Source organism: Diaporthe amygdali, assembly GCF_026229845.1.
Source record: "Diaporthe amygdali strain CAA958 chromosome Unknown NODE_14_length_1008325_cov_65_372321, whole genome shotgun sequence".
Taxonomy (NCBI): domain Eukaryota; kingdom Fungi; phylum Ascomycota; class Sordariomycetes; order Diaporthales; family Diaporthaceae; genus Diaporthe; species Diaporthe amygdali.
Genome location: NW_026517034.1, coordinates 846265 through 870319, shown reverse-complemented (window position 1 = coordinate 870319; position 24055 = coordinate 846265). Strand labels below are relative to the sequence as shown.

The 24055-nt window shown below is 53.0% G+C and overlaps 8 protein-coding genes across 8 annotated transcripts; 1 reads left to right on the top strand and 7 right to left on the bottom strand.

Moving 5' to 3' along the window:
* Positions 1–3609: 3609 nt before the first annotated feature.
* J7T55_003569 (ubiquitin C-terminal hydrolase) lies at positions 3610–6448 on the bottom strand (the record flags this gene model as incomplete). Its single annotated transcript, XM_053143606.1, has 5 exons — positions 3610–4847; positions 4909–5665; positions 5741–6118; positions 6182–6295; positions 6362–6448. The coding sequence occupies 5 exons, from the start codon at positions 6446–6448 to the stop codon at positions 3610–3612; spliced, it is 2574 nt and encodes an 857-aa protein (XP_052993818.1).
* A 2049-nt stretch (positions 6449–8497) lies between these two features.
* Positions 8498–9173, top strand: J7T55_003568 (mediator complex protein; the record flags this gene model as incomplete). Its single annotated transcript, XM_053143605.1, has 2 exons — positions 8498–8581; positions 8670–9173. 2 exons carry the CDS (start codon positions 8498–8500, stop codon positions 9171–9173), a joined length of 588 nt encoding a protein of 195 aa, XP_052993817.1.
* Positions 9174–9604: 431 nt separating this feature from the next.
* Positions 9605–10231, bottom strand: J7T55_003567 (uncharacterized protein; the record flags this gene model as incomplete). The annotated part of the gene is made up of 3 exons (XM_053143604.1): positions 9605–9677; positions 9740–9897; positions 9980–10231. The coding sequence occupies 3 exons, from the start codon at positions 10229–10231 to the stop codon at positions 9605–9607; spliced, it is 483 nt and encodes a 160-aa protein (XP_052993816.1).
* A 1890-nt stretch (positions 10232–12121) lies between these two features.
* On the bottom strand, positions 12122–15412 carry J7T55_003566 (uncharacterized protein; the record flags this gene model as incomplete). Its single annotated transcript, XM_053143603.1, has 4 exons — positions 12122–13724; positions 13772–14695; positions 14752–15051; positions 15108–15412. The coding sequence occupies 4 exons, from the start codon at positions 15410–15412 to the stop codon at positions 12122–12124; spliced, it is 3132 nt and encodes a 1043-aa protein (XP_052993815.1).
* A 1212-nt stretch (positions 15413–16624) lies between these two features.
* On the bottom strand, positions 16625–18757 carry J7T55_003565 (branchpoint-bridging protein; the record flags this gene model as incomplete). The annotated part of the gene is made up of 5 exons (XM_053143602.1): positions 16625–17230; positions 17293–17613; positions 17664–17887; positions 18063–18280; positions 18345–18757. The coding sequence occupies 5 exons, from the start codon at positions 18755–18757 to the stop codon at positions 16625–16627; spliced, it is 1782 nt and encodes a 593-aa protein (XP_052993814.1).
* Positions 18758–19684: 927 nt separating this feature from the next.
* On the bottom strand, positions 19685–20936 carry J7T55_003564 (glutathione S-transferase; the record flags this gene model as incomplete). The annotated part of the gene is made up of 8 exons (XM_053143601.1): positions 19685–19896; positions 19983–20150; positions 20216–20273; positions 20343–20492; positions 20555–20590; positions 20649–20684; positions 20741–20808; positions 20870–20936. The coding sequence occupies 8 exons, from the start codon at positions 20934–20936 to the stop codon at positions 19685–19687; spliced, it is 795 nt and encodes a 264-aa protein (XP_052993813.1).
* A 1003-nt stretch (positions 20937–21939) lies between these two features.
* Positions 21940–23046, bottom strand: J7T55_003563 (uncharacterized protein; the record flags this gene model as incomplete). Its single annotated transcript, XM_053143599.1, has 3 exons — positions 21940–22027; positions 22096–22937; positions 22996–23046. 3 exons carry the CDS (start codon positions 23044–23046, stop codon positions 21940–21942), a joined length of 981 nt encoding a protein of 326 aa, XP_052993812.1.
* Positions 23047–23564: 518 nt separating this feature from the next.
* On the bottom strand, positions 23565–23846 carry J7T55_003562 (uncharacterized protein; the record flags this gene model as incomplete). Its single annotated transcript, XM_053143598.1, has 1 exon — positions 23565–23846. The coding sequence occupies one exon, from the start codon at positions 23844–23846 to the stop codon at positions 23565–23567; it is 282 nt and encodes a 93-aa protein (XP_052993811.1).
* Positions 23847–24055: the final 209 nt, after the last annotated feature.

Here is a 24055-nt window from a genome sequence, read left to right as displayed (position 1 = left end):
CACCATCCCGTCTGGTCTATTATCGTCGCCCATCTTCTCATTTCTTCATCTCAATGCGTTCGCCGAAGTCCACACGTGAAATAGCCCCGTGGCATCCTATTCGCTGTACTGGGTCGGGCTGAGCACAGCCCAGTGCCTTTATTTTAACCACAGCTGTCATTTACCAGGGGAGAAAGGAAGTGAGGCTGGCTTCAGGCACTGATGGTCGATCATCACTTAGACAAGCCCTCGACGTGCTAGCGACGCTTCGACACGATGGGTGCGTAGCATCTTGCACCTCACTGAACTCCACCGGCACGGTGCCTGTGCACATTTGACGGTTGCCCCATCCCTCGATTGCAGGACTTTGTCAGCGTCGAGACATATAACGTGCCAAGTATGGCCCCTTGCAGCATCACCGTGCTGGGCGCCGCGTACGATGCGCCCAGAACAGGCACCTATTCATCCGCCCATTAATCAGCTAATGAGCCCACGCTGCCCTGGGGCTGCCTGGTTGAGGGCACCCATGACTCGGCCTTGTCAAACTTAGAAAAGTGGCCTCCTAGCCCTGCGCGCGCTGTGTGCACAGCTCCGGGAAGCTTGGGTCCTGACGCACTGGTGGTGGATGTGAGGTGTGGATGTCTTGGAGGGACGGATTTAACGAGCCAATCTCGCTGTGCAGACTAGACTGCCGACCGACCTTCGGGGGGTGGGCATCGGCGACTCGCACACACACGCGACGGTATCATTTGTCGCATGGGCCATGTGTGCATGCTTGGTGTGTCGCATGGGCATGGGCAAGACAAGGCAAGCTCATGCCGGTAAATGCCACGTTGAACATCATGATCAAACAAACGGCTGGGGGGCATGGCGCAGTGCCAACTTGCATCGTCCATATCCACGGGGGGATAGACGAGCGGGCCGGAACGGGATCCGGAGTCAAGTCTCAACCGTATCTCCGACGGCCAGCCAGCTCCGAACATGCCTTTGGCCGCAACTATGGAACCATGCACACGTAATTATTGGTGCTAGACCAGGTATTCGTCCTATTCCTGGAGCCGCCAGCGTGACATTGTAGGGGTGTTCTAGTGCTTGTTACGAGCCGCACGTCATCCCGTCTTGTCCTTATCGGTCGGCATCAGAAGAGGAAGACGAAAGAAGCAGAGGTGAGCAGTGTGGGGTGGACTTGGATCGGGGAGCCGGCTGAGCCCTTCCTTTTTGTTCTCCGTTCCGGCTCACATGCGTGTACAGTAACCTAGTTATGCATGTTGATCTGCTTACCCAGGGAAAACTTGAGAAGTGGTCCACAGAATTGCACATAATCGTCCACTCGGAGTGTTTCGGTATCCCTTGTTACAACGTCAAAAGATGTGTATAACCAGTCCAAGTACCAGCAGCTCGGAATCTTCCGCGGCTCCCGCGGTGGTGCTGCGCGGCTGAGCGCGGCATAGGCCATAAAAATCATCATCTCGCGAGTATATCGGCAACTGGATGGCTGTGATCGTAGATCGGTCGTATCGGAAAGGCTATGTTTCCCCGGTCTCATATTATATGCTTATTGCTCATCTGGTCCACGCCGATAATATGGGCGATGACGTCCTCAACAATGCCATTGACTTCAAAAGACGTAGCTTTCCGGTTGACAACGGCCTCCTACTGATCGAGAAATGACAGCCGGCGAAGACTCTACTTCTGGTTACAAGCCACAGCCACGGTGGGCAGCATTGTTCCAACCCAAAACAACGTTCCAAACTTGACCAGCCGGTATAAACTCCGCTGACCGCGATTCCCGGCTCGATGAGTATATTCCAAGATTGTTGGTTCAATACATCGATCTTTACATACTCGTGCCATGTGGCCATGAACGCCGAGTTCACATGACCCATCTCGTCCCCCGCGCCAGTTCCGGCGCCATGGATTCGGTGACCGCTGCCGTGGCTTTCATATAAACCCCCGACGGCGAAGTAACACGCAGGGTCTCGGGGGGTGTCAAATCTACTCCGTCACCGTCGGGGGCTACGGCCCTGCTCGGGCCTGGAGACTCGGCTGCCCGAGCTGAAAGAGTCACACAAGTGCTCACGACCGTGACCTTGAAGAATGCATGGCAGCTCGATTAATGCCAAAGCCTGGCTCGGCAACCCACCAGCAGTCCAAGACGCCGGCTGTGACTGCGAGCGGGTACACCAGTCGTCTGGCGCGGTCGATAGGTCACATCGACGGGGCAACTGCGACGTGCACTGTGACTTAATATCACAAACAAATATCATGATATTTGGAGGAGTCCACTGGCCACGACGGTGCTCACCGCCCCGTGAGGCATTGCGAGGGCGGGAGGACGAGCAGAGTCCATGGAAGGGATCCCGGACATGATCAACGGCAGACTTCTCACGTGCAACGCTGACCGCATTTATATGGACGTCGCGCGCGAATGAAATCCCACGAGACCGAATCTCGCAGTTTCATCACTTAAGGTATCATGCCGATCGCTGGCCTCAACTTTATGTGTGGCTCATGGGGGCCAGCAGGGCGCGTGTAAAGGGGGGGGGAGGCTTCAAGACCAACGTGAACAAGGCAGTGACGAGGAAGACCCTTTCAAAGGGCCATCTGCGAACGAAATTTGGGAGCAAGGTAAGCATGACGAAAAGAGAATGCAGTGATCAGGCTTCAGAACCAGACGTAGAGCCAGACTAAGAGCCAAAAGATCGCGAACTGCCACCGGTCTTGCAGCACAACATCGCGACAGTCAAGCGAGCAACACGGTCGAGTCCTAGATCAAGCCACAATTATGGGAACAATGAAAACTGCAGTACATATCGTCAATTGAACAGCATCCAGCTATTACGGCTCTAAACCTGCTCGCACCCCGAGGGGTGCGAGGTCGGTCGTTCGCTTTGCCAAGCAGAAAATCCAAAAAGGGCATTCGCTAATCCACTGTTTTCAAACCCCCACGTCCAAAAAGCACTCCAGGGAGAGACGGATTTCACTTCACCCTCTACTCGAATCCTATTTTATACAGACTCATTCGGCAGCTCACACAGCCGGAAGCACGAAGTAACGTGAATAGTGCAAGTTACAGTACATGGGCTTACCCACAGTCCTGTGACAGACCGTAGACCGAACACGAGAACGAACACGAATCCCGCACATGTCCTTGTGTACGAGTGAGTACGGCGTACGTCGTACGTCGTACGTCGTACTTCGTATAGATGGTCGTTCCATTGGCCATCAGCTATTCACTCAGGGATGGGACAGGATGCCAAAAAGTTGCCCGGCCAAGTTCAATATGTGGAGCTGTCCAAACCGTCATTGCCCAAACCTCTTGTGTAGACGCCATAGCTATCTCGCGCGCTAGTATGCAAAAGCCGCGATACGGAGCAGAGCGCCCTTTCCAATCCCTCTCTTGTTGCCCTCTCGCCTTTTTATGTTTGCTTGACAGTTTCCTGAAGACTCTCCTGGTATCAAATGCAATCATGCGCCTCTCATGTAATACTTCGACAGATGTAGCCCGTGGCTGGTCCGTCAGATGCCGAGGGTGCGACTCCTCTCTTTGAAAATGTGGTTCTTTCCCATAGCAAATCCGTGTAAACACACCTTGTCCCTCAAACGCCTTGCCAACTCGCTTTTTTCCAATCACATTACTATGCATTCCCGATCAGGGACTTCACCTTTGTTCTTGGTCTTCTCCGGGTCCTTGTCTCCACCCCGGCTTTTTGATTTTGTTCCACCCTTCCTATGATGGTGATGGTGATGATGTTCCTTTTCTTTCTTACCAGTCTCGCCACCATCAGTCGAAAGTCGGTCAGGCGCGACAATGGCAACTGGTGTCTCTTCACCATCCTCAAGCTTTTCCGCAGCTTCACGTAACGTGTCTTTGCTCTTCTTGTTAAATGTCAGTCGAGACATGGTCAAGCTGATGCGATTCTCTCCCGCCTGGCTGGTTGGCCTGCTTCGGCTCTTGGTGAACTTGGCCGCGGCCCGCGATAATCTCTGTGCTGTGCTTTCTTCATTTGGCGTGACAGCTGGGGAAAGTCCTGATTCAGGTGTGATGGCTTGAGCATGGCCAATGGGTTCCGAAAACGCTACACTTCCACGCCTGGAGGCGTTAGGGCTGAGCAGACTCGAGGAATGTTGACCATCGTCCTCAACGCTAAGGCTTATCCGTGGTGGTCGTTCCAGCTCTGAAGAGAAGCGAATGCTTGGCCCTGCTGAACTCAGGATCGGGGAGTCAAAGTAGCCGCTAGCTGGTCGCGACAGCCCCAGTCGATCGATCTCAAGGCCCGGTGTCGTAATCCCAGTCGTCGTGACGTTGAGGGCCGAATCGTTGTACGATGGTGGCTCGGTTTCTGATCCTGCAGTAGAGGCGGCGGTCACGTCGCACATAGGTACTATCTGATAAAATAACAGATAAGGCATCTCTTGCTTCAGAGACTCCTTGATGTCGTCGACATAGGAAACCCTGTTCTCAAGGGCCAGGTCGTCAAACTTGACCCATTGGGCATCTTCGTAGTCGGGTGGAGGGTCGTTGTCGTGGCGGCGATTGTCCGTCAGGAGTTTGGGGTTGACTCTCGCGAATGAGATATAGTGTCCGCTATGAACGGAGTCGCCCCGATGGCACACGATGGACTGGAGCACCAGTTTGTAGTCCTGACTCAGCACGCTGTCTTCTTCCAATTTGGCGTCGTCAACCATCATGAAGTGAGGTAGCCTGAGACTGTCAGGGATGTCGATAAACGTATTTTGCCTCTTGGCCAGCCCGTCCTCGGTGTACATGTATCTCTTCAGACAGATGCCGACCACCGGACGTTGGTTGAAGTGCATCATAATCTCAGAATCGGTTTTGGGTTCGGCGTTGTCAACGGCATGCCAAGCTGAGAACGATGTTTAGCACACAGAGAATCTGAGGGATAGAGGTGTGATCTCCAGACTTACGTATCAACCGGAAGAATTGCCACGCTGGAATTGTAACGGCCTTGACAACCGTGGCGCCTTTTCGCTTTGCTTTCTGCAATAAAGTTGCACCTTCTGAGTCTGTTGGCTTCCCATCAGCGTCCAGGACAATTCGCTGAATTATGCTTGTCGATCTGGTTCGAGCAGACGGACGCGTCACGTCTGGGCTCGACGCGGAGGCTGTCGACGCCGGCGATTCCACGCTCGTCCACCGTCGCTGTAGGGGTGCCAGTTGGACTTGATCTGATGATTCCGCTTCGGCATCCGTTTCAGCGTCTGGCTTAGCATCTGCACTACCAGCACCTGCACTACCAGCAACAGTACTCGCGCTAGCATCAACATTAGCACCAGCACCAGCTTCAGCATGAGCACCAGCATCAGTCTCCGTATCCTCATGCACGATACGTATCGTGCTCTTCGGGGAAAGGACAGGCCTGTCTTGGCCTGCCTTCTCTTCAACGCCGTCGCGCGAGACGTCGACCTTGGTGTTGAAATACTCTTCCAGGCAGTCTTCTAGCTTGATACCTTTGCCTTCTGGATCAGCTGGTACAGCAAGGTTTAATAGACGCTCATAGACGACCTTGTGATCATCTTCGTCTCTTTTGCCCTGGTGGAACAGGTCCACCTGCAGCGGCAGGAGGGGAAGCTGCAAAGTCTCGGTAATGAATGCGAATGCCTCAGAAGTATCCTGTTGTTCCAGCAGTTGTGCATCTTTCCACCCACAAGCAGCCAGTGCATTCTGAATTAGTTGCGTCTTGTCTCGCTGTCAGCACAAGTTGAAAGAATGGCTATACAAAGACAAAATAGGCCCTACCATGTCTGTGTGGATCAACTTTCCGCTCCTCAGCATGTTGACCCAAAGGCGGAGCAAAGCTGCCAGGTTTCGTTGCGGTTCGTTCGAAGAGTCATTCTTAAGCATGCACTCGAAGGCCTCCAGCTTCGCAAACATGGCAAAAAGCAGCGCGTCCAGGTAGCAGGTGACGTTGCCGCGGTTCTCAGCGCCGAGCATGTTCACGTTGGGATTGTAAGACAGTATCGTTCCGGAGATAGACTTCTGATGGAGTATGAGCAGTTCCATGGCCTTTTCGACGTCGCCAGAGGCATAGTTACTCCTCATTATAAAACGGAGGTAATCGGGTGAGATATCATGCAAGTCGTCAAGGGCCTCGACTCGCTTCGAAAGTTCGTCGATCTAGATTCCGCGCCAGAGTTAGCCCGGGCCGTTATGCGTGCAACGGTTGGACAATTGACCGACCTTTACGGCCTCTTTCTCTTTATCTTTTTCCTTGTGATCATCGTCGTTGCCGTTCTGTGAGGCAGACCCATTCTTGAACATGGAGAAGAGCGCATCGGTGGATAGAGGTCGCGACTAGAGAGCGTGGTATACGGAGTCAGCGCAAGCCGCTGTGGCGAGGGGGTAGGAGACGAGACGAACCTTGTGACCCTCGGAGGACTTGTTGTGACGGTGATTGCCATTCTTGTCCCGCAGAGTGAGCAGTCGTTTCGGTATGCTGGCCTTCATCTTGTCGGACGGGTGCTCCGAGGCTGTCAGGCTCGCAGGGTCTGGTTGCGGCGCAGGATTGTGGCGAGTGGAGGATGAGGAGGGGTTGACCAGAAGCCCAATGGCTCGAGGCTATCTAGCGAAGAGCAGCTGGCACATTTCTTCGCAAGAGGCAGGTGAGGAGAGTCTGATGATGGAGGCGAGAGCGAAGAGGAAGACAATTCTGAGCACAGTGGATCCGGGCGTTGTTGAAGACGTCAAGCGACCGGCGGCGACGAGAGTCCAGCCTCAGCTGTGGAGGTTGAATTATTGAGATTACCTAGGCGGAGCGCAGACGTGGGAGGTACCGAAGCGATGTCGAATGGGCTTGATCCTTGCCGTTCAGGGTGGATTGGCGGGGGGGATTGGGGGGTTGGGTGGGTTTGGGCAAGCGTCTCGAGCACGGCCAAGCGTCGAGTTGTTGCAATGTCCGGGGCAGGTGAAACCCAGTCGGGGGAGGAGGAGGAGCGAGGAGCGAGGAATAACCTTTGGAGGCTACTTGTATGAGCGAAAATAGAAGCCAAAGCCCGGCAGATTGTTGCAGTCGCAGCAGCAGCACACATAGGATAGGAACGAGGCACCGACGAGAAAGAAAGCCTTTACTGCAGCACAGCACTTAGTCCACTTGGCAGCACATATTATATCACACTATTCTCGACTCCACTACGCCACACTGCACACTGGGCTGGGTCGCCTTCCAACACGACAATCTGACAGTCAAACAAACAGGTGGCCAGTGGCCAGTTTTTGCCGGGTCGAGTCACGAGGCTTGAACATGGCCACCTGGCTAGCGACAGAAGAATGGAGAATGAGAAGGTATGACGACGATCTTTGATCCTCCAGCCCTGCCGGCCTTACCAGCACGGCCAGGCGTCGGATCCTCGGGCCCTCCAACAGAGGCGCCTGCAATTTATTTTCGTAATCCCCTCTTTCCCCAATCCTTAGGCAGGCACACATCTAGGGGCCTTTGTATCTAGGTATTCCAGAACGTGGACAATAGCGGGAAAAAATTGGGTAGCGTGCCGTTGTAGGGTGCTGGATGTAGGCAAGCCTGTGGGCAAGCGCAAGGCTAGGCGCCGGGTGACGGGTGTCACTAATTGACAGGTGTTGATTGATGACACTCGCCTAACTTTTATGATCTACCTAGGTACCACACCTAGACTACCTAGACTATAGTGACTAATTCTGTGTCGTGCCTTTCTTGGGGGTCCCAAGGTCAAAACCGTAAAGCGGAGACGTAACGTGTACCCAGCTGCAATAACCAACAACCCAAATTGCTCAAACAGACCAGCGCACCAGGTCCCTTGGCGATGTGACTGGCCCAGACTGATCAGCGAGTAGATCGGAGGTCGTCGCCAGTGACGACCCGGACGAGACGGGCCATGAGGGAGTAAGCAGACGATCGAATCTAACATGTATGGCATGTATGCACAACATCCCCAAGGCAGCGAAGATTCTGGCAGATCAGGTAACCTCAGTACCAATGGCCTGGGTCAGCAGCCCACCCAATGACGACGTTGACAGCTCTCCTCCGGCCATGCGTCGCATCGACCCAGCCTGTGTGTGGCTGGGATCGCCCGCTCGCCCGCCCGCCAACCAAACCCAGATCGTCCCCACCAACCGCAGCGTGCCCCAACGTTGCAGGCAGACCACCTGAGGTGTTCTGGAAGACGGGCTCATTGGCGCTGCGTTTCAGGGGTCCAAGTCCCCCAGTCAGCCCTGCTCCAAAAAGAGGTGCAGGCCCCAAGTGTAGGCCGCAGGTGCAGCAGCTTGCAGTGGACCCGTGGGCTCGTGGCCCGTGGGCCTCGGGGAGCTACCGGGCGGGGTTCCCAGTCCGAGCTTCCAGAGCTCTCCGTTTCTGAGTACCCGTCTAACCAACTACATTGATACCACAGTAGACCCATCCTGCTTGATAGTCAGGAACGCGTGTGCGCACATACAGCAGCCAGACAAGTGCTACAAGACATTGCAGACCTGCGCGGTTTTTGCTGCAGAGCAAGCGCTTTCGCCCTCGAGCACCACGCCACCACGATGGAGCAATCCGCCCCTCCAGTGGACATCCACGCCCCGTTCACGCGCGCCGAGCGCATGCAACAGCTGGCTGACATTGATCATGTAAGTAACAGGCTTCCCAGGCAGAGACCATTAGAGCTCTTAGCCACGTGTCGAGCTGTACGCGTCCTAACAGGCGCCCCTGCCACAGGACATCGCATCCTTGCTGGACTTGACCGGGACGGCCATACAAAGCTTAGGAAAGCAGAGCCTACCCACACCCTCCAACAACAGCACCAGCAACAGCGCGCCCGAACAGGCAGAATCGCAGCCCCAGCCCTCGGCAGCAGAGCAGACCCGCCAGTTTGAGGACGCCATGAACAAGTTCCTCTCCACGCTGCACTCCGTCGACGCCCGGCTGAAGCGCCAGATCCTGGGGCTCGACGAGGCCGGCATCATCAGCCTGCCGAGCAACAAGGACGCCGCCAAGGACAAGCCCAAGGACGACGACGGCCCAGTCTCGAAGCCTGCGCTCGAGCCCAACGGCGTCGGCATGGTCGGGGATCTCGACGTCGGCTGGCTGAACAGCAGGAGCAACCAGGTCGAGAGGGAGATGGAGGCCGAGCTGTGGACCAAGGCGAGGACACACCTTGAGACTCTGTCTGGGGGTGCAGGTAATGCGAACGCCGGCGGCGATGCTGATATGACAGGATAGGAGTGATTTTGATGACCCGAGCCTTTGTTTATTCCTTCTTCTTTCCCTTTTCTGTTATTGTGAGCATAATTCGGAGTGCGGCGCAAAAGGATCCCTTCTGAGACGGCAAAAGGTTGGTTAGAGGCAAGACTATGGTTAACCTTTCAGATACCCCTTGTTGCAAACTCAATCTTACTACAAATCGATCTGGCTGGGATACTGTGCTGGGGTTGTGACGGCTAAAAGCGAGTGCAACGAGCTCTACATTCTGCGTGCATATGTACAAATAGAGTGATGTCCGCCACCCATCACTCATACAAATTGTCTGGAACCCATTTTGCTTGGTTCCATCATCAATTACAGAAGGAAAAAAAGGGCCTTCAAATCGCATCTTCTAGCTGCCTCAAAGCGGAGCAAGCCTTTAGAAACGACAACAGACCGCGAAGCCAACCTCAGGTGCACAACTTGTTGAAGCCTCCGTTGGCCATATTGCGACTTGATAGCGTGAATGAAGAGTCATCAAGGCTTTTTCGAAGCCATCAGCGGTTATGCCAGCATACAACGTCGACAGAAGGGAAGTCACTCACAGAGCGTTAAAGCCCAGACACTCAAAGTGCTCGTCAGTAGAGTTGACCTGGACGAAGCGGCCGAAGAACGAGACGCACCCGGGCGTCCCGTTGCACGTGTATTGGCACTTGAATGAGGCGTACTCGTTCACGTCGCTGCCATGAGCCATGTACAGGTTCTATCGCGACATTTCAAGGGCCATCAGCAAACCCGCGGGTCATGTGGCACAGAAGAGGGAGAGAAAACCGGTGATGGCTCACCATCGCGCTCCCAACGGCATGGGCTGTGTCCCAGGCCGGCTCGATGTCGTAGAAACCGTGGGCCGCGGCCGGGGCTTTCACGGCGGCATAGTTGATGTCGTATGGCGTCGTGCTCGCCGGGACGCCGTCCACGCAGGTTGGAGGCTCGGCGGAAACGGACTGAACTTCGACGGCGTGGCGTTGCTGGGCGGGAGCCGGAGCGGCCAGCACAGCCGTACAGAAGGCCGTAATGAGCAACGTGAACAGATTCATCATGGTATGAACAAGATGCACACTTGCTGAATGACCTCAGAAACGGGCTGCGCTTCTGGATATGTTGCGCGAATTCGTCCCGTGCGCTCCCAAGGTCGTATATCCAGGAACGCTTCTGAGATGCCCAAGAAGCTACCTGCCTGTAGAACTCGGCAGTAACAGCCTCAAATCTGACAAAATAAGTCTTGTCTTGCTGACACAAGGGTATTTGGGTTTGTTCAGCCCTGTGAGGCGATCTCCGGCATTGGCATCAACTGGCATCGGGTCTCCCCTGAAGCAACTTTTTGACAGCCCAGTTGCCTTTTAATCAAATGCGTCAGACGCCACAGTCTCGTCTAACAACCCGAGAAATCAAGCAATTGCCACATGCATTGCCCCCTCCATTTGGGAAGGCAACTGGCAGGACGGGCGCCATACTGCCGTATGGAGATTGACGGTGCAAATTCCCGGCCCTCAGATAGATGGCCGCACACACCTAACAACTATCTCAAGCGTCACCATTGGAGCTAGCCGGGTATTTGAACGGTCGGGAGTGCGGCACTTCACCAAATGCAACAGAAAGGGGGAGCATTTTCATACTGTCCGGGTAATGATTCTACATAGTGGTCTGGAACATGGCTTCCTTGATAAACCCGTGGACTACACTGGAGTATGCATTCCTCGCACACAATCTATGTATCCTAACATCGACAGGGTCACTTACCTTACCGGCTGAATCCTTGCGTAGCAGTCTCTTATACCCCAGTCCTATTACTATAAGTTCGACCTATCACCTGCAGATGGACTAGGCCGTGCCTTTTCATTTGTCAGTCGCAACGACGCATCAAAAATCATCACAGTACCACGGGAATTTTATTTCCACTCCAGTCTAAAGTGGCCGCTAAATGTGTGTAACCACACCTGCCAGGGATGGCAAAAGATGTTCTTATCCTTCATCACGATCTCAACCAAGCGGATTTCCACCGACGTTACTATCATGAGCTGCTGTTTTGGGCGTCTATTTTCTCTGTGAAAGAAATCTTCACACAACTATAGGACCATCCTAAGAACAGGCTTCCGACCCCGGGCCTCCTTGGGCAAACAGTACACAAGTTCTACCTATTCCACAACCCGCCAACGTGTGCTGCGAACCTCACCCTCAAGAGAGCGAGATGCGTGACCTTTGACCGTGCGAGTTCAGCCGATGCATATGTTTTGAGAGGTGAAGTGGGGTCAGGCTTCCAGGCCATTCAACTTGGGGGTAATACTTCACAGCCACTGGGAAATCCAGTATTAACTTTTCCATCTTTGGTAGCGGAGAGAAATAATTTCGAATGTCTCACACATCGAGTACAGGCAGATATGGGGCTTGTTGAGCTGTGCAGAGCTGCGTAGCCCATTGGCCACCGGGAGATTATCCAGCGGACCGGCCCAGCAGATAGTCTAAGAAGTTTGCGGGCATGATGAGCTCAGTGGGAAGTCTACCAAAATGTCCCATACTTCGCCACGGGCAATTGCCAACAGACAAAACAGGTAGAAGGAGAACACCCGTGGCATGATTACTGTGTGAACGATCAGCGTAGACGATCCAACGGTTGCGCTTTCATAGATAGGAAAAATGATGATATTTCTTAGACTTGATTATATGATTACCACTCGGAAGCACGCAAGAACTACCAATGCAGGTCCGGATATGCAATCTGTGAAGTGATCAAACAACCCATACGCCCACGATGCTCTCTCCCGTGTAATGCGATGACCACCTCAGACTCTTGAATACCCCCGCCCCCGAAAACTCAGACGAAACGGGAGAAGAAAAGGATCAAAAACATTGCACAGCACACTTGTTACCTAATCTGAGTTGTGTCCCTTATCCTCCCATTCGGTGCGTCGGCATACCCTCAAATCTCCTCAAATCTTGAAAACTTTGCTGCCCTCCACCAGACCGGGAGCAAACTTCGTGATCACAGCCCAGGAAGGCGCGTACTGAATAGCCTCATCCAACGCCGGGATTGTTCCCGGTGTGTTGATGTCACTCCAGATACAGGTGACGTTTCCATCAAGGCCAACTGTGCTTCGCTTCAGCTCGTCAACCGGGGAGACGTATACCTCTTGGTTCCCATCCTCGTCATGAGCTTGATGTGTCTCTGCTTCAGGATCCCACTCAACATGTACCTCCCATGTCTTGTTCCAATCACGTCTCCACAGGAGGACCTGATCGATCCCACCTTCGGGTATTGGCCCAAATCGATTATCCCAACCTGTGCCGCCCGCGACAGAGAAATTCTTAATTGGACGCGCGAACTTGATGACGCAAGACTTGGTGTTCTTCGCGTTGATAGTAAACTTGGCTTCGCTAGGCCCTGTACGTGCTACGTCCAAGTCCAACAATTTACCGTAGCCCAAAACTGGGGGAACACCCTCTGGAAGGTTGTTGGCCACGTTGGGTGCAACGTCTTTTCCATCGTATACGCAGTCTGAGACATCAGCCCTGGTCGTCGACTTTTGGCAGGTCACAGTCTTTCCGGCGGCAGAAGGCAAGTCCGAGATAATGAGACGCAAGTATTCTTCCACACCGCCGAACTTGACGATAGAATCTCCCGTGTCCAGATCAATGGTTTGTTGCCAAAAGGCCTTGTACTTGTTGTCCGGTGAGAATGGGAAGGCAACAAGATTATAAACCAGAGTAGCGATGAATATGCACAGAAGGAATAGTGGGATATGGTACGTAAGGCGGTGAATGAAAGGCATGAGAGGCAAGAGTAGGAGAATGGTGAATGCGGCAACGAGGAGGAATGGGAACACAGCAGCAGAGCCTTCAATCCCTGTCTGACGCATAGCGTCCACTAAGAACAGCCCGTTCTGAGCTGCAAGGATGATCATGAAGGGCCCAAGGATCAGGAACTGGATGAACCAGGTCCATGATGGCAAGTTCTCGGACCAGGCTTGCTCACCGCCAAGAGCCTTCTTATTGTCAGGGCCCCCTTTCTTGGTTGCAGAGTCAGTTATGGCTGCGATCGAGCGCCGATATCTCGTCGCGAATGTCCTCTGTGAGTCTTCGCCACGGCCAGTCCTAGCAATAAGAGGCGTGGTCACATCGGGAGGCTCTCTCCCTGACGCATCATCAGCTCCTTCATTTGATGCAAGACTGCTGACTTCGTCAGGGCCCGGGGTGATCATCGCATCAGAAGTAGGAACTTCATCAAGATGGTCGTGGTTTTCGTGCTCCTCCCTGAGCTGCTGTCCGTACGTCTTCATGTTCGGAAGAGCGAATAACTCGAGGATTGAAGTGAGTGTCGTCAAGAATAGAGCTGACTGGAGGAACACGAAAGGATAGCCAGCCGCAATGTCGAATCGGTCCTCAAAAACCGTGACGGCCACTAGAACAGCCCACGCTAATGTGAACAGCCAAATGTTGACATAGCCCCGGTGAAGGGCACTCGGTCTCGCTACATGTGCGCCTCTCATGATGCACCAGAAGGAAAAGTATCCCAGAGAGACAAACATTGCCCATCTGAAATATATTAGCCAAGTAAAGTACAGAAAGACGGATTCTCTTACACTGAATATACGCTGCTGTGAACGATGTAGGGATTAAACTTCCTGACAAGGAACGCCGCGCCAAAGAGAAGCGCCCCGGAGACACTGATTGCCAGAGGAAAACGGAAAATGCCTCTGAGGCCTCCAATTTTGACTCGTTCAGAGTCTTCCGAATCGGAGTTTGGCTGCTCATAGACAGTAACCCTGTTTGAGAAGAAGTAGTATTTCCCCTTCTTCTGGAGCAAATACGTTAGCAGTATGAGGATAAGTGGTGTCGCGATGAGCAGTGTTAAGGACCATGCGAACATGGCTCTCAAGTTGAAGAGCACAAAGCCTTTACCAAACAGATCGAACCATACTGCCTTGCTGCCTCTACCATTTGGCACAACGCTGGAAGTATCTTCTGATACTTCCCCGCTGAAGGTTCTATCTGACAGGTCTTGCAGCGTAGCAATTGATGAGGACAGCATGTGCCACAGACTGGCCCGACTAGCATGTCTTGCGTCATCATCTTTGGTATGGTACCGTGCTCTTGGTCGATAGAAGGCCACATCGAGGCCTCTCTGCCCGTAGACACCATTAAAGATGACGTAGTCGGTCTGGCTCTTGATTGCTCCCAACGAAAAGCTGTCGGAGCTGATGACGGTGGAGAATGGGTCGGGCGATTTGGCGTAGGCGCTTATAACCTCCTTATCCGTGCCACGGAAAAGAGTTGCACGTCCACCAGCGCCAGCACCTTCGAGATTCAGAAAGGTGTGCACAAAGGGCAGCAAGGGGCTGTTTCCAAAAGCTCGGGCCCCATAGAGGAAGTCCTCTTCGCCGTTGTTGAGTAACGCGACGATGCCGTGCTTGGGTTGTTTGCCGGGTGTCGTGAAATGTTTGATTAACTGGAGGACAGTCACAACGCCGATGCCGTCGTCAGTCGCTCCAAACCCAGTAGAGACTCTGTAGAGATGTTAGTGAATAGTTGTGAAATCTGGACTGTAGATGATGGGTCTCACGAGTCGTAATGCGCGTTCACCATAACCCCGCCCTTTCCAATTGGCAGTTTGACGTGGTTGCGTTTCCGTTTCCACCATTCCCCTTCCTCGTCGAGAGAGCCACGAATGTAGACGATCACATTGGTACCCTCAAAGTAAGCCGCGTTACCAGACTGGCCTTCTTCGGACCCGTGCGACCCCGGGAGGCCCCCAAAGCGCACTGTCACATTGGACATGAGGTCATTAAATACAGTCACATTATGGCTGGATTCCTCCGGCCTGCTCTCCGACAACTTGAGTGCTCTGACTGAGTAGTTTGACCTGGCATTATTCCCGTTAGCTGGGTATTCTGAGGCGTCTTGAGAGGTGTGTCTTACGGTTTCTTGCCGATGGACTCTTCTGTGACCCAGTCGGCGTCGTTCCCATCAAGAATCTGCTGGATGCGTAGAAGTAGCCAATTTCGGACCTCGTCATTCTTGTGACTGTTGTACGGATGGTAGCCCTGGGTCAGAGTAGCCAGATCGTGCCAGCTTTCGGTGAGGTTGATCCCGGTGCGTGGGCTGGGATTGGATGGCGCAGGTGGAACGGACTCATTTAGGACAATGACAGGTATGAGAAGGGCCAGATAGACGATGGTTGTCCATATCGTTACCTGAGCGGGCCGGAAAGCGAAGGGGTTCATGATTGATGCCGTCACAGATGCAGTGGGTAGCCCCGCAGGAGCTGGCCCTACTCGACAATGGACCGTTGCCGGATCAATACAGCGTAGTTTCCCAGCGAGGACTGCTAGAAACTGGTGACAACCTATCGAGACACCCAGGTCATGATGAATGGTCACGAAGGAAATCGAACGAGATGTAATAAGGGGGGCTGGCCGGCAAAAAGCTTAAAACGTGCAACTGTAGGCAGTGGGGCCACCGGCGGGATAACACTCTTTGGGGATTCACCTGTTTCGGGACATAGGAGCAAAAAGGGAGCGGAAGAGGTCGTATAGGGATGGTAACCAGATACGAAGGCTGTGATTTTGATACTGGTTCAGTGAGCTCAGAATTTATCTTGAGCGGCGGTCAATTCTCTGGGACTTGGGGCTGAGATCCGCGCTTGCCATCAAAAGATGCGATGTGTGGTTGAGGTAGGACGAGGTGCAGGGCGACTGCAGCTGCAGCTGCAGATTGATGAGTTCGACTGATCAGTGATGGCATGCTGGTGGCTGGACTCGTCACCACGCAGTCTCGACCGAACCTGCCCCGCATGAGCTTGAGGTGGCCCAAGCTCCCGAGGTCCCTCGGCCGACCTCAGCAGGCAGACACATACATCCGCAACACGCTGCACTGCCCGTTTCTATAGGGTATGATATCTAAGAGGAAAGGACTTCTGACGGACGAGCTTTCATAAAACACGCTGCATTGTAACGACCCAAGTCGATCACCTACGGAATGTCACAGGCAACAGGGAATCGGCTCTAGGTTTCGAGACCCAACTCAGCCAAGTCCACGTCGTACAGTCCAGTGTGAACATTTTAGGTCCTGCTCTGCCCTGGTTGGTCTCAATTGCGCCATGATGTGAACTCATTTCTGGTTGCTTACAGGTGGCTAGGGTCAGAGGTGAAATAGCGTGTCGCTGGAGACTCATTCATCTTCACCAGAAGTCAAATAACAAAAACAATTTTTATTGCATTAGTAAAAGCTGCCTATCATACAGTCAGTACTCCGCGTGGCCCGATTTGTGCCCATCAGTTAGTCAGTCAGTCTTTGCCCTGCGGAACTACGCGGCCGAGGGATACCATCACATTCTCTGCTGGTGAGCGCGGCGCGTGCATCAAGCTGGAATCCAAGAATCTTCGGCCTGTGTCAGTGGCGGGACGCATGTCGAGGTTGAGCTGCCTGTGTGTTCCCTAAGCACCCGGGGGAGGAGGAGGTGGTGGTTGGTTGCTGGGTGGTGGCGGGGGTGCACCCTCGCTTGGCGGCGGCGGCGGCGGTGGCGGCGCGGCACCTCCAGAGAACTGCTGGATCAACGCCGTGAGGTTATCAGCAGGCGGTGCAGGCGGTGCTCCGAGGCCTGGAGGCGCGCCATAGCCGCCCGGATAACCGCCGTACGCGGGCGGAGCGCCAGGAGCCTGTTGCCACGGCGCAGTTCCGGGTGGAGCAGCGCCACCGTACCCGGCTTGAGCACCGGGGGCTTGCTGCCAAGGCGCCGTGCCGGGCGGAGCCGAGCCGTAGCCATTGTTCTGACCGCCATAGTAGCTGTCACCTCCATGGTTGTCATGATTCCGCTCCCGTCGGTCGCGAGCCCAGGGTGCAGGACCGCCTCCGCCACCTCCGCCTCCGCCACCCCTATCCCCACCATCGTGGTGGTCGCGGTCGTTGTTTCGAGAGCGCCAAGGAGCAGGTCCACCTGTAGGTCCACGTTGCCATGGTTTGGCGTCCCCGTTGCCGTGAGAACTAGGTCCGGCTTCGATACGGGCGGGTGCTGCTCCGCCGCCGAGCTCGGCCATGAATTGCTAGAAACATCATCAGCATCTGTCTTATGCCCATCTGTGAGCAACTGTTGGAAATGACTTACCTCGTACTCGGCGTCGTCCTCTCCGCCGCCACCACCACCGATTCGGCCCTGGGGCCGTCCACCAGGACCATCGTTGCGCCAGCTTGCACCTCTCTGTCTATCTGGACAGTCGCGAGCCATGTGGCCGGCATTGCCGCACACACGGCAAATGATGCTGGCAGTGAAGTTCTGCTTCTCAGGGCAATCATACTTGCGATGTCCTATCTGGCCACAGTTCTGGCAAGCTTGGTTCTCATCGTCACGGAGCGTTCCGTTCAAAGCAGCCAGCTCACGAAGCTGGTTACGCTTCAGTTCGTTCTGGCCCTCGGGAATGGAAGCAGCCTAAAGTTGTCAGTTTCTGCACGGCAGCACAGGACGGAAAGGAGACTCACGGTTTCAATGACGTTGTGGATCAGTTTCTTGGCCTTGTTGACTTTGTCTTCGGTGTCGGCCATGATCAAGCAATGGAGGTCCTCTTCCTGGTTACTGGCGTGAGCTGCATCGGAACGGCCCTTGCCCTCCTTGACGGAACCCTTGCCACGGATGGCGATTTTTGCACCCGATTCGGTCTCCATCTTCTTCAAAGTGTTGCCACGAGGACCGATGAGTAAGCCAACTTAAACAGGGAGAGCTAAGTATTAGTATCGTCATCAAGTACGGAATGTAAAAGCACACTTCGTTCAGTAAGGCAGGCCTGCGATGTAGCGCTGCTAAGGTACGCGATCTGGGGCTACGCCAGATTGCAGGGAGGGAGGACATGGTTAGAGAGGTTAGAGGGTTAGCAATCATACTGAAATTAATTTCCGGATAGTCATTGACCGGCACGTAGACCTTCTCCTGAGTCTTGGTCGGCCGTCTGTAATCCTGCGGCGGGTGGTAGTTAGGGATGGTCTTCATCGCTTTCTCAATGAGTCTGTGGCGTTCATCCTCCAGGCGCTTTCGGTATCGGTATTCTCTGGTGTTGACACGACGGCCGTGGTTGTCGTACTGGGGAGCAGGCGACGGGGATCTGTAAATACTCTTGTCAGTGCCTGGCATGCGTGAACAACGTCGTGGGCCTGGCAGAAACCTACCTGTCACCATCGGCAGGCACGACATCATCGATCTTCAACTTCTGACTGATTTCCTCGATTCGTAGATGGAGGGTGTACGCCTCAAGCTGTTCGCTGGTCATGTTGGCGACAATGGCAGTGGGCAAGCCCATGAGGCCGGCGGCCTTGTTCTCAGCAGCGTCACCCCATCGGTTCCGCTTCTTCCGACGGCGAGGTCCATCCGCATCTGTGCCTGCCTGGCTGTTAGTGACTAGGGCCGATATTGTCTGTGATGCCCACGTACGAGGCTCGGGGCTGCGACCGCGCTTCAGCTCGCGATCGCCTCCGTTGGAAAAGCTGTCATTTCGGTCGTCGGGCTCAGACTCGCCACCGAATCTGCGCTTTCCCAACGGTATGTTGTTGGATCCGGTGATCCCTTGGTTTCTCCAAGCCATAGTGGCGCTTCTTTGCCTCTCGCAGGCAGGAGGTGATGATGCTTTGGGGGTTGTGCTCGAAGCAAGGCCGGTGGAAGTTGGAAGTTTGGAGTCTGACAATTGAAAAGTTGGCTCTGCATAGCGACGGATGTTCGCTAACGGCCGCTGCTCCCCTAGGCCCACTCTGGAAATGCTGGCCTAGCGCCACCTCGAGTCAGTCGGCTTTTTGTTAGCGCGCACCGAGCTCCAGAGCTCTGCTGAGGTACCCTGCAGAGGAGGCCTGGACCAGATGTCCCAGAGCTGACAGCCTTCAACACGGAACAATATTCAACACGGTCATATCAATTAGCTGAGAATCACATTGTGGGTTTTCTTCATTATTATTATATCGATCATCCTTGTGTGCTATTTCCTCTCACATTTGTCTAGCTTGTTCCGGATTGCTAGTCAAAGATTCTAGGAACACCAGGCTCTATTTCCAATTCAACTTAGCTTCCCCTTACTATCCGTGGACATTACCTTGGGAACAATGTGAGGCCCAATACACTTATCTATCTGATTTCTTGACCGAGATATGATGTGGTAAGAGTCTCACATAGCCAGCAGTCTGAGTTGTATGCCAATCCTACAATAGAAGTTGAGCTTCCTCATTGCTGTCTGAACGATTCGAAATCAAAGAGTATTTCATCCCTGATCCCTATGGACTTTCGAACCAGGCTTCATCTCGTAAGGCATATGTGTGGAAAGAGGCCGTCTCAGAAGGCCACAAACACAGCTCATTACAGGGTGAATTATCGAAATGATTCATGAAGCGTGTTGCAGTCTGCGTAAAGAGTAACTCATTCATTTCTCACAGCTTTGGGATCATCACAGCCCTTCTTACCGGGTGGGGCCGATGACAACGTACCCCGGGAGGATAGCTTCTGGTGACCATAGGAGCCTATCTACTCATTTTTTAGCATCGTCCTTCATGCCTTGCTGCACCCAGGCTCTTGGCCCAGCTGCCAGCTTCTCCAACTCCTCCTCGGGTAACTCAGCCATCTTGAAGGCCTTATGCTCAGTAGGAACATGACGGCCCTTCTCGAACCCGGGCCGCTCTAGCAGTTTGTAGACCCAGGCCTTAAGATGGGGGAACTCGTCAATGTCCACACCGGACCATTCTGTTCCGAGTATAGAACTGTCAGCACGGGCACACGTAATGGCTGGGGAGTCAAAAGGGATTTTGGGGGGGGGGGGGTGGACTGACTGGCCCCAGCAACCCATCCCCATGAGGAGATGTCTGCAATTGTTAAGCGGTCACCAACAATGAACCCGGACTTGCTCTTGGCGAGTTCGGTGTCTAGGACGCGGTACAGCCGTCGCGTCTCGTTCTGGTATCGAGAAATGCCGTACGGAATCTTCTCGGGTGCATATCCTGCAACGTTGTTCAGTATGTGAGCCGTTCCGAGCAGAAGTGGTCATAGAGAGGCCAAATCCTACGTGTGAAGTGATTTGCTTGGCCCTGCATCGGACCTAGGCCGGCATTTTGGAAGAAGAGCTGGTGGTATTGTCAGTCGTCGAACAAAGAAGCATTTACGGTCTTGGTATGGAGTTTGAGGTGGCGAACCCAGTTGTTGGTTTCATAATACTCCTCGGTGCCGTGAGGGTACGAGAGCTTGTGGTCCTTGTCGTACCTGTCGACGAGGTACAGCAGAATCGAACCGCTCTCGAACAGCCGGATGGTCTTGTCGCCGAGCTTGTCCGTGATGGCCGGGATCTGAGTGCTCATTTAGCTGGGCCCCTAACAGCCTGCACAGCATTCGTGATTCCTTCACTTACTCTGCCGTTCGGGTTGATCTCAAGGAACCAATCTTCCTGTTTAAAAAGTAAGCGATTGGCCTATACAAACACATCCACTCCAGTAGCCTCTCACCTTCTGTGTGTTCTTGGACAAATCAATGGCGGTCGTCTGGTTTGACTCGTCAGCATAATGCTGTGCACATGCAGGGCCTCGACAACGCTGACCTTGTACGACAGGCCAAGCTCCTCAAGGAGGATGGACACCTTGATACCATTGGGTGTCCCGGTGGTGTCTTCGAGTAAGATCAACAATAGTCCTCGGTGCTCATATTAATCCTGGGCATGGGAGCTTACAAAGATGGATATCAGCTTCGCTAGCCATGGTGAGATGCTCTTCTAGTTTTCTGAGTCTTGCGGTCATTCCCGAGAGAGGCAGAAATTGGTCCAAGGCGCCCCGTCCTTTTCAATGTTCTTCGTCAATCTCACTTACGCGCTTATAAATCAAGCGCCTTGCAATGATGCCAACGATGCTACAGGCGTACTGTTATGTAAGTGAGTCTATTTAGTAAGCTGTCCCACTGTCGAGCGGGGGCGGATCTGCAAGACCCCATCCCCGCTCCATACTTAGTCTGACACCTGAACCCCCCCTTCCATACATTTATAGTTGTAGTGGACGGTTTTTTTCAAGAGTAAGTGTCGTCATAAACTTTCTTGGGCTTATATGTATATATCCACCTGGAAACAGAATTGATGGTAAACATTGCCAGATGTCCACCAGGATGACGATAGGCCGGCCCGCGGTGAAATTCGTGGACTGACTGCCGCCTAGTCATCTTATTCCATTCCGCTCGACTACTATCGAAAATGTTGCCTGTCTTCAACATTAATTTGTAATGACTGGACCCACCTCTTGATTGCAAATATAGCATGCGCCCTGTGTCCCGCATCAGCAGATGTCGTGTGGTATGATACGCTGACAGCAAGAACGAGATCAGAGCTTACGTACTGTATACTGTACTTGTGGCATCTCGGTATGTACTTATGGACGAGCACATTGGTTTTCAAATTCGAAATTGAGTTGAGCGCTGTACCTCGGCTAGCGGGCAGGTGGTTGGATTATTTATTCAAAACCAAGTTAAAATATAATGAAACCAAGCCACGGCTGCTCTCTTCTTGTTGTAGAGTAAGTTTGAATAAATCATCTTCAAGCCTGAAGTAAATTATTTCGGCCCTTCCTGTAAATCAACTCGCCGTCTTCAATATGTATTGCGTGGTAGAATATCAACGCTGACAGCAGCCTTTGCTAAACTGAAAACTGACAAACACCAAATGTTGCCCAATGCTTATTCCGGTTGGCACGTAATCCCATCCATCATCGTTTATGTTGCTCTCCACTATACCCCTAATCTCCTCTTTTCCGCTTACTATTCTCCATGGACGTTGCTTTGCTGGATTCGCCGATCTGATTCAAACCACTCCCTGCTGAAAGTGTTGTCTCTGCTCGAGCTGGCTCTGCTGCAGTTATTGTCTCTGATGAAGTTGGTGACTCTATGGGTCCGGATTGAGGGCATTGAACTAACGGGGGAGCCTGAACTAGCTGACCGTTCGGGTGAAGCTGGCTGCTCTGGAGCTGGTTGTTCTGGAGCTGGTTGTTCTGGAGCTGGTTGTTCTGGAGCTGGTTGCTCTGGAGCTGGTTGCTCTGGCTGAACTCGTTGTTCTGGAACGGGTTGTTCTGGTAAAGGTTGCTCTGGTAGGGGTTTCTCTGGTAAGGGTTGCCCTGGCTGACCTGGTTGCTCTGAATTACCTGGGGAGCCTGGCCGAGGTGATTGTTCTGGATGGGTTGAAGATTCCGGTCTGCTGCCACAGGCATACAATTCTGGTGGCCTGGATAAAGCTGGGGCGTTGAATACACCTGATGGACTGGATATCCTTGAGTGACTGGCTGCGCTGGAGCGCCAAGCGCTGTGGCGGCGAATCCTTGGACACCATACATGGAGGGACACTGTGCATAGTATTGTGTCTGAGATGAGAAGTCTTGTTGGGCGTCTTGGCTTGCATTTACCTCCAGGGCTTGACGGTTGTTGGGAACGATGCCCGGATGAGCCATAGGAAGTGTATTCAGAATCTCAATATTGCCGTTGTGCTGCATATTGTGATCCCTGTTCTCGTTCTGTATCGTCCCCAGAACATCAAGCTCAGCAGCCAGGCTGGACATGTCTTCGGGCCACGAGAGTTCATCTTTGCTTAAGATGATGGGTATCTCCTTGATAGCTTCCCAGATCTTGGTTCCGACGTCATAATCCGCATTGAGTTCTTCTTTCTGGGCAGCATGTGAGGTATCCTTTTGCTGGACAGATTGTGAAGTATCCTGTCGTTGGACAGACTGCGAGGTATCCTGTCGCTGGATAGCCTTTGAGGTTGACTACAGCTGTTAGTATGCTAATCTCATTGAAAACTGTATGTAATTTGAGAGAACTTACCTGAAGGTCAACCACAGAAGACTCAGGAGCCATGGCGGAGTGATTCACCATTCCGAGGTGTGATTTTGAGCACGAAAATTATAGAAGGCTCTCTGGCAGCTTTTCTGAATGTCTCCGGCAATATGCATATAATAAGCTCTGCTTAGGCTTGATAATGGAACGTCAGAAGATGATCGGTGGTGGCATTGAAGCAAGTGGGATTCCACTACAACATGGTGGTCTTAACGAGGCGAGAAAATAGGGAGAGGACAAGGGGAAGAACAAATAGACATATCTAGCATGTAGTGAATAGAAACAAAATTTACTACACCTTTATTGGAAGAAATGGGTAGCACGAATTCATGCAGACGAATAGAACGACTTTTCTTCGGCTTTTCGAGCCTGAATATCGTCCAATTTGTCTCCTTTGCCATCGCCGTTGATGCCGGCTCCGTCCACCAAGGCCCCCGTGACAGCAAAGAATGATATTAATCCTCAATTTTCGCGCCTCAGGCCTAATTCCACCAAGAAGTTCCCCATCAATGTCACAGTTAACTCAGCCTGCCTATAATGCCACTCGTTGACTAGTTTCACTTTGCTGATTTTCCACTACCACTTCCACCGGCCCTTCTAGTCATCCCAGAGGCACGTGAGCTTGTGTCCATCACTTTGGCACAGAATTCTTTGAGCAGGCTGCCAAATGATGTCGACTTCAGCGGGGACGTCTTGGTGGTCTCTGCTCCAGGGCCTGAGTAGATCTTGTCGTTCTCGTCGACGTCTTCATGCCACTCCGGATCTCTTGGAACTTTGACCCAGTCGTCACTGCTTGCCCTCTTTCCGCCGTCATCTTGGTCCGATGTAGTGTGTGGCATTTTGTTGGTTGGTTTGAGGAAATGATGTATTTGTGCTGAGTGGCTGGCGGTTGATGAATTTGTTTTGTTTTGTGAAGCAGTCAATGGTTTCATTTGTGGCTTGCAGTCAGGATGGCATTGCTTTTTTGATTTCCTTCTTTCGACTTGTACTTTGGACTCGGGTGAGCATGCTGTTGTAACCAGATGATTCGTGACAAAATCTAATTTGA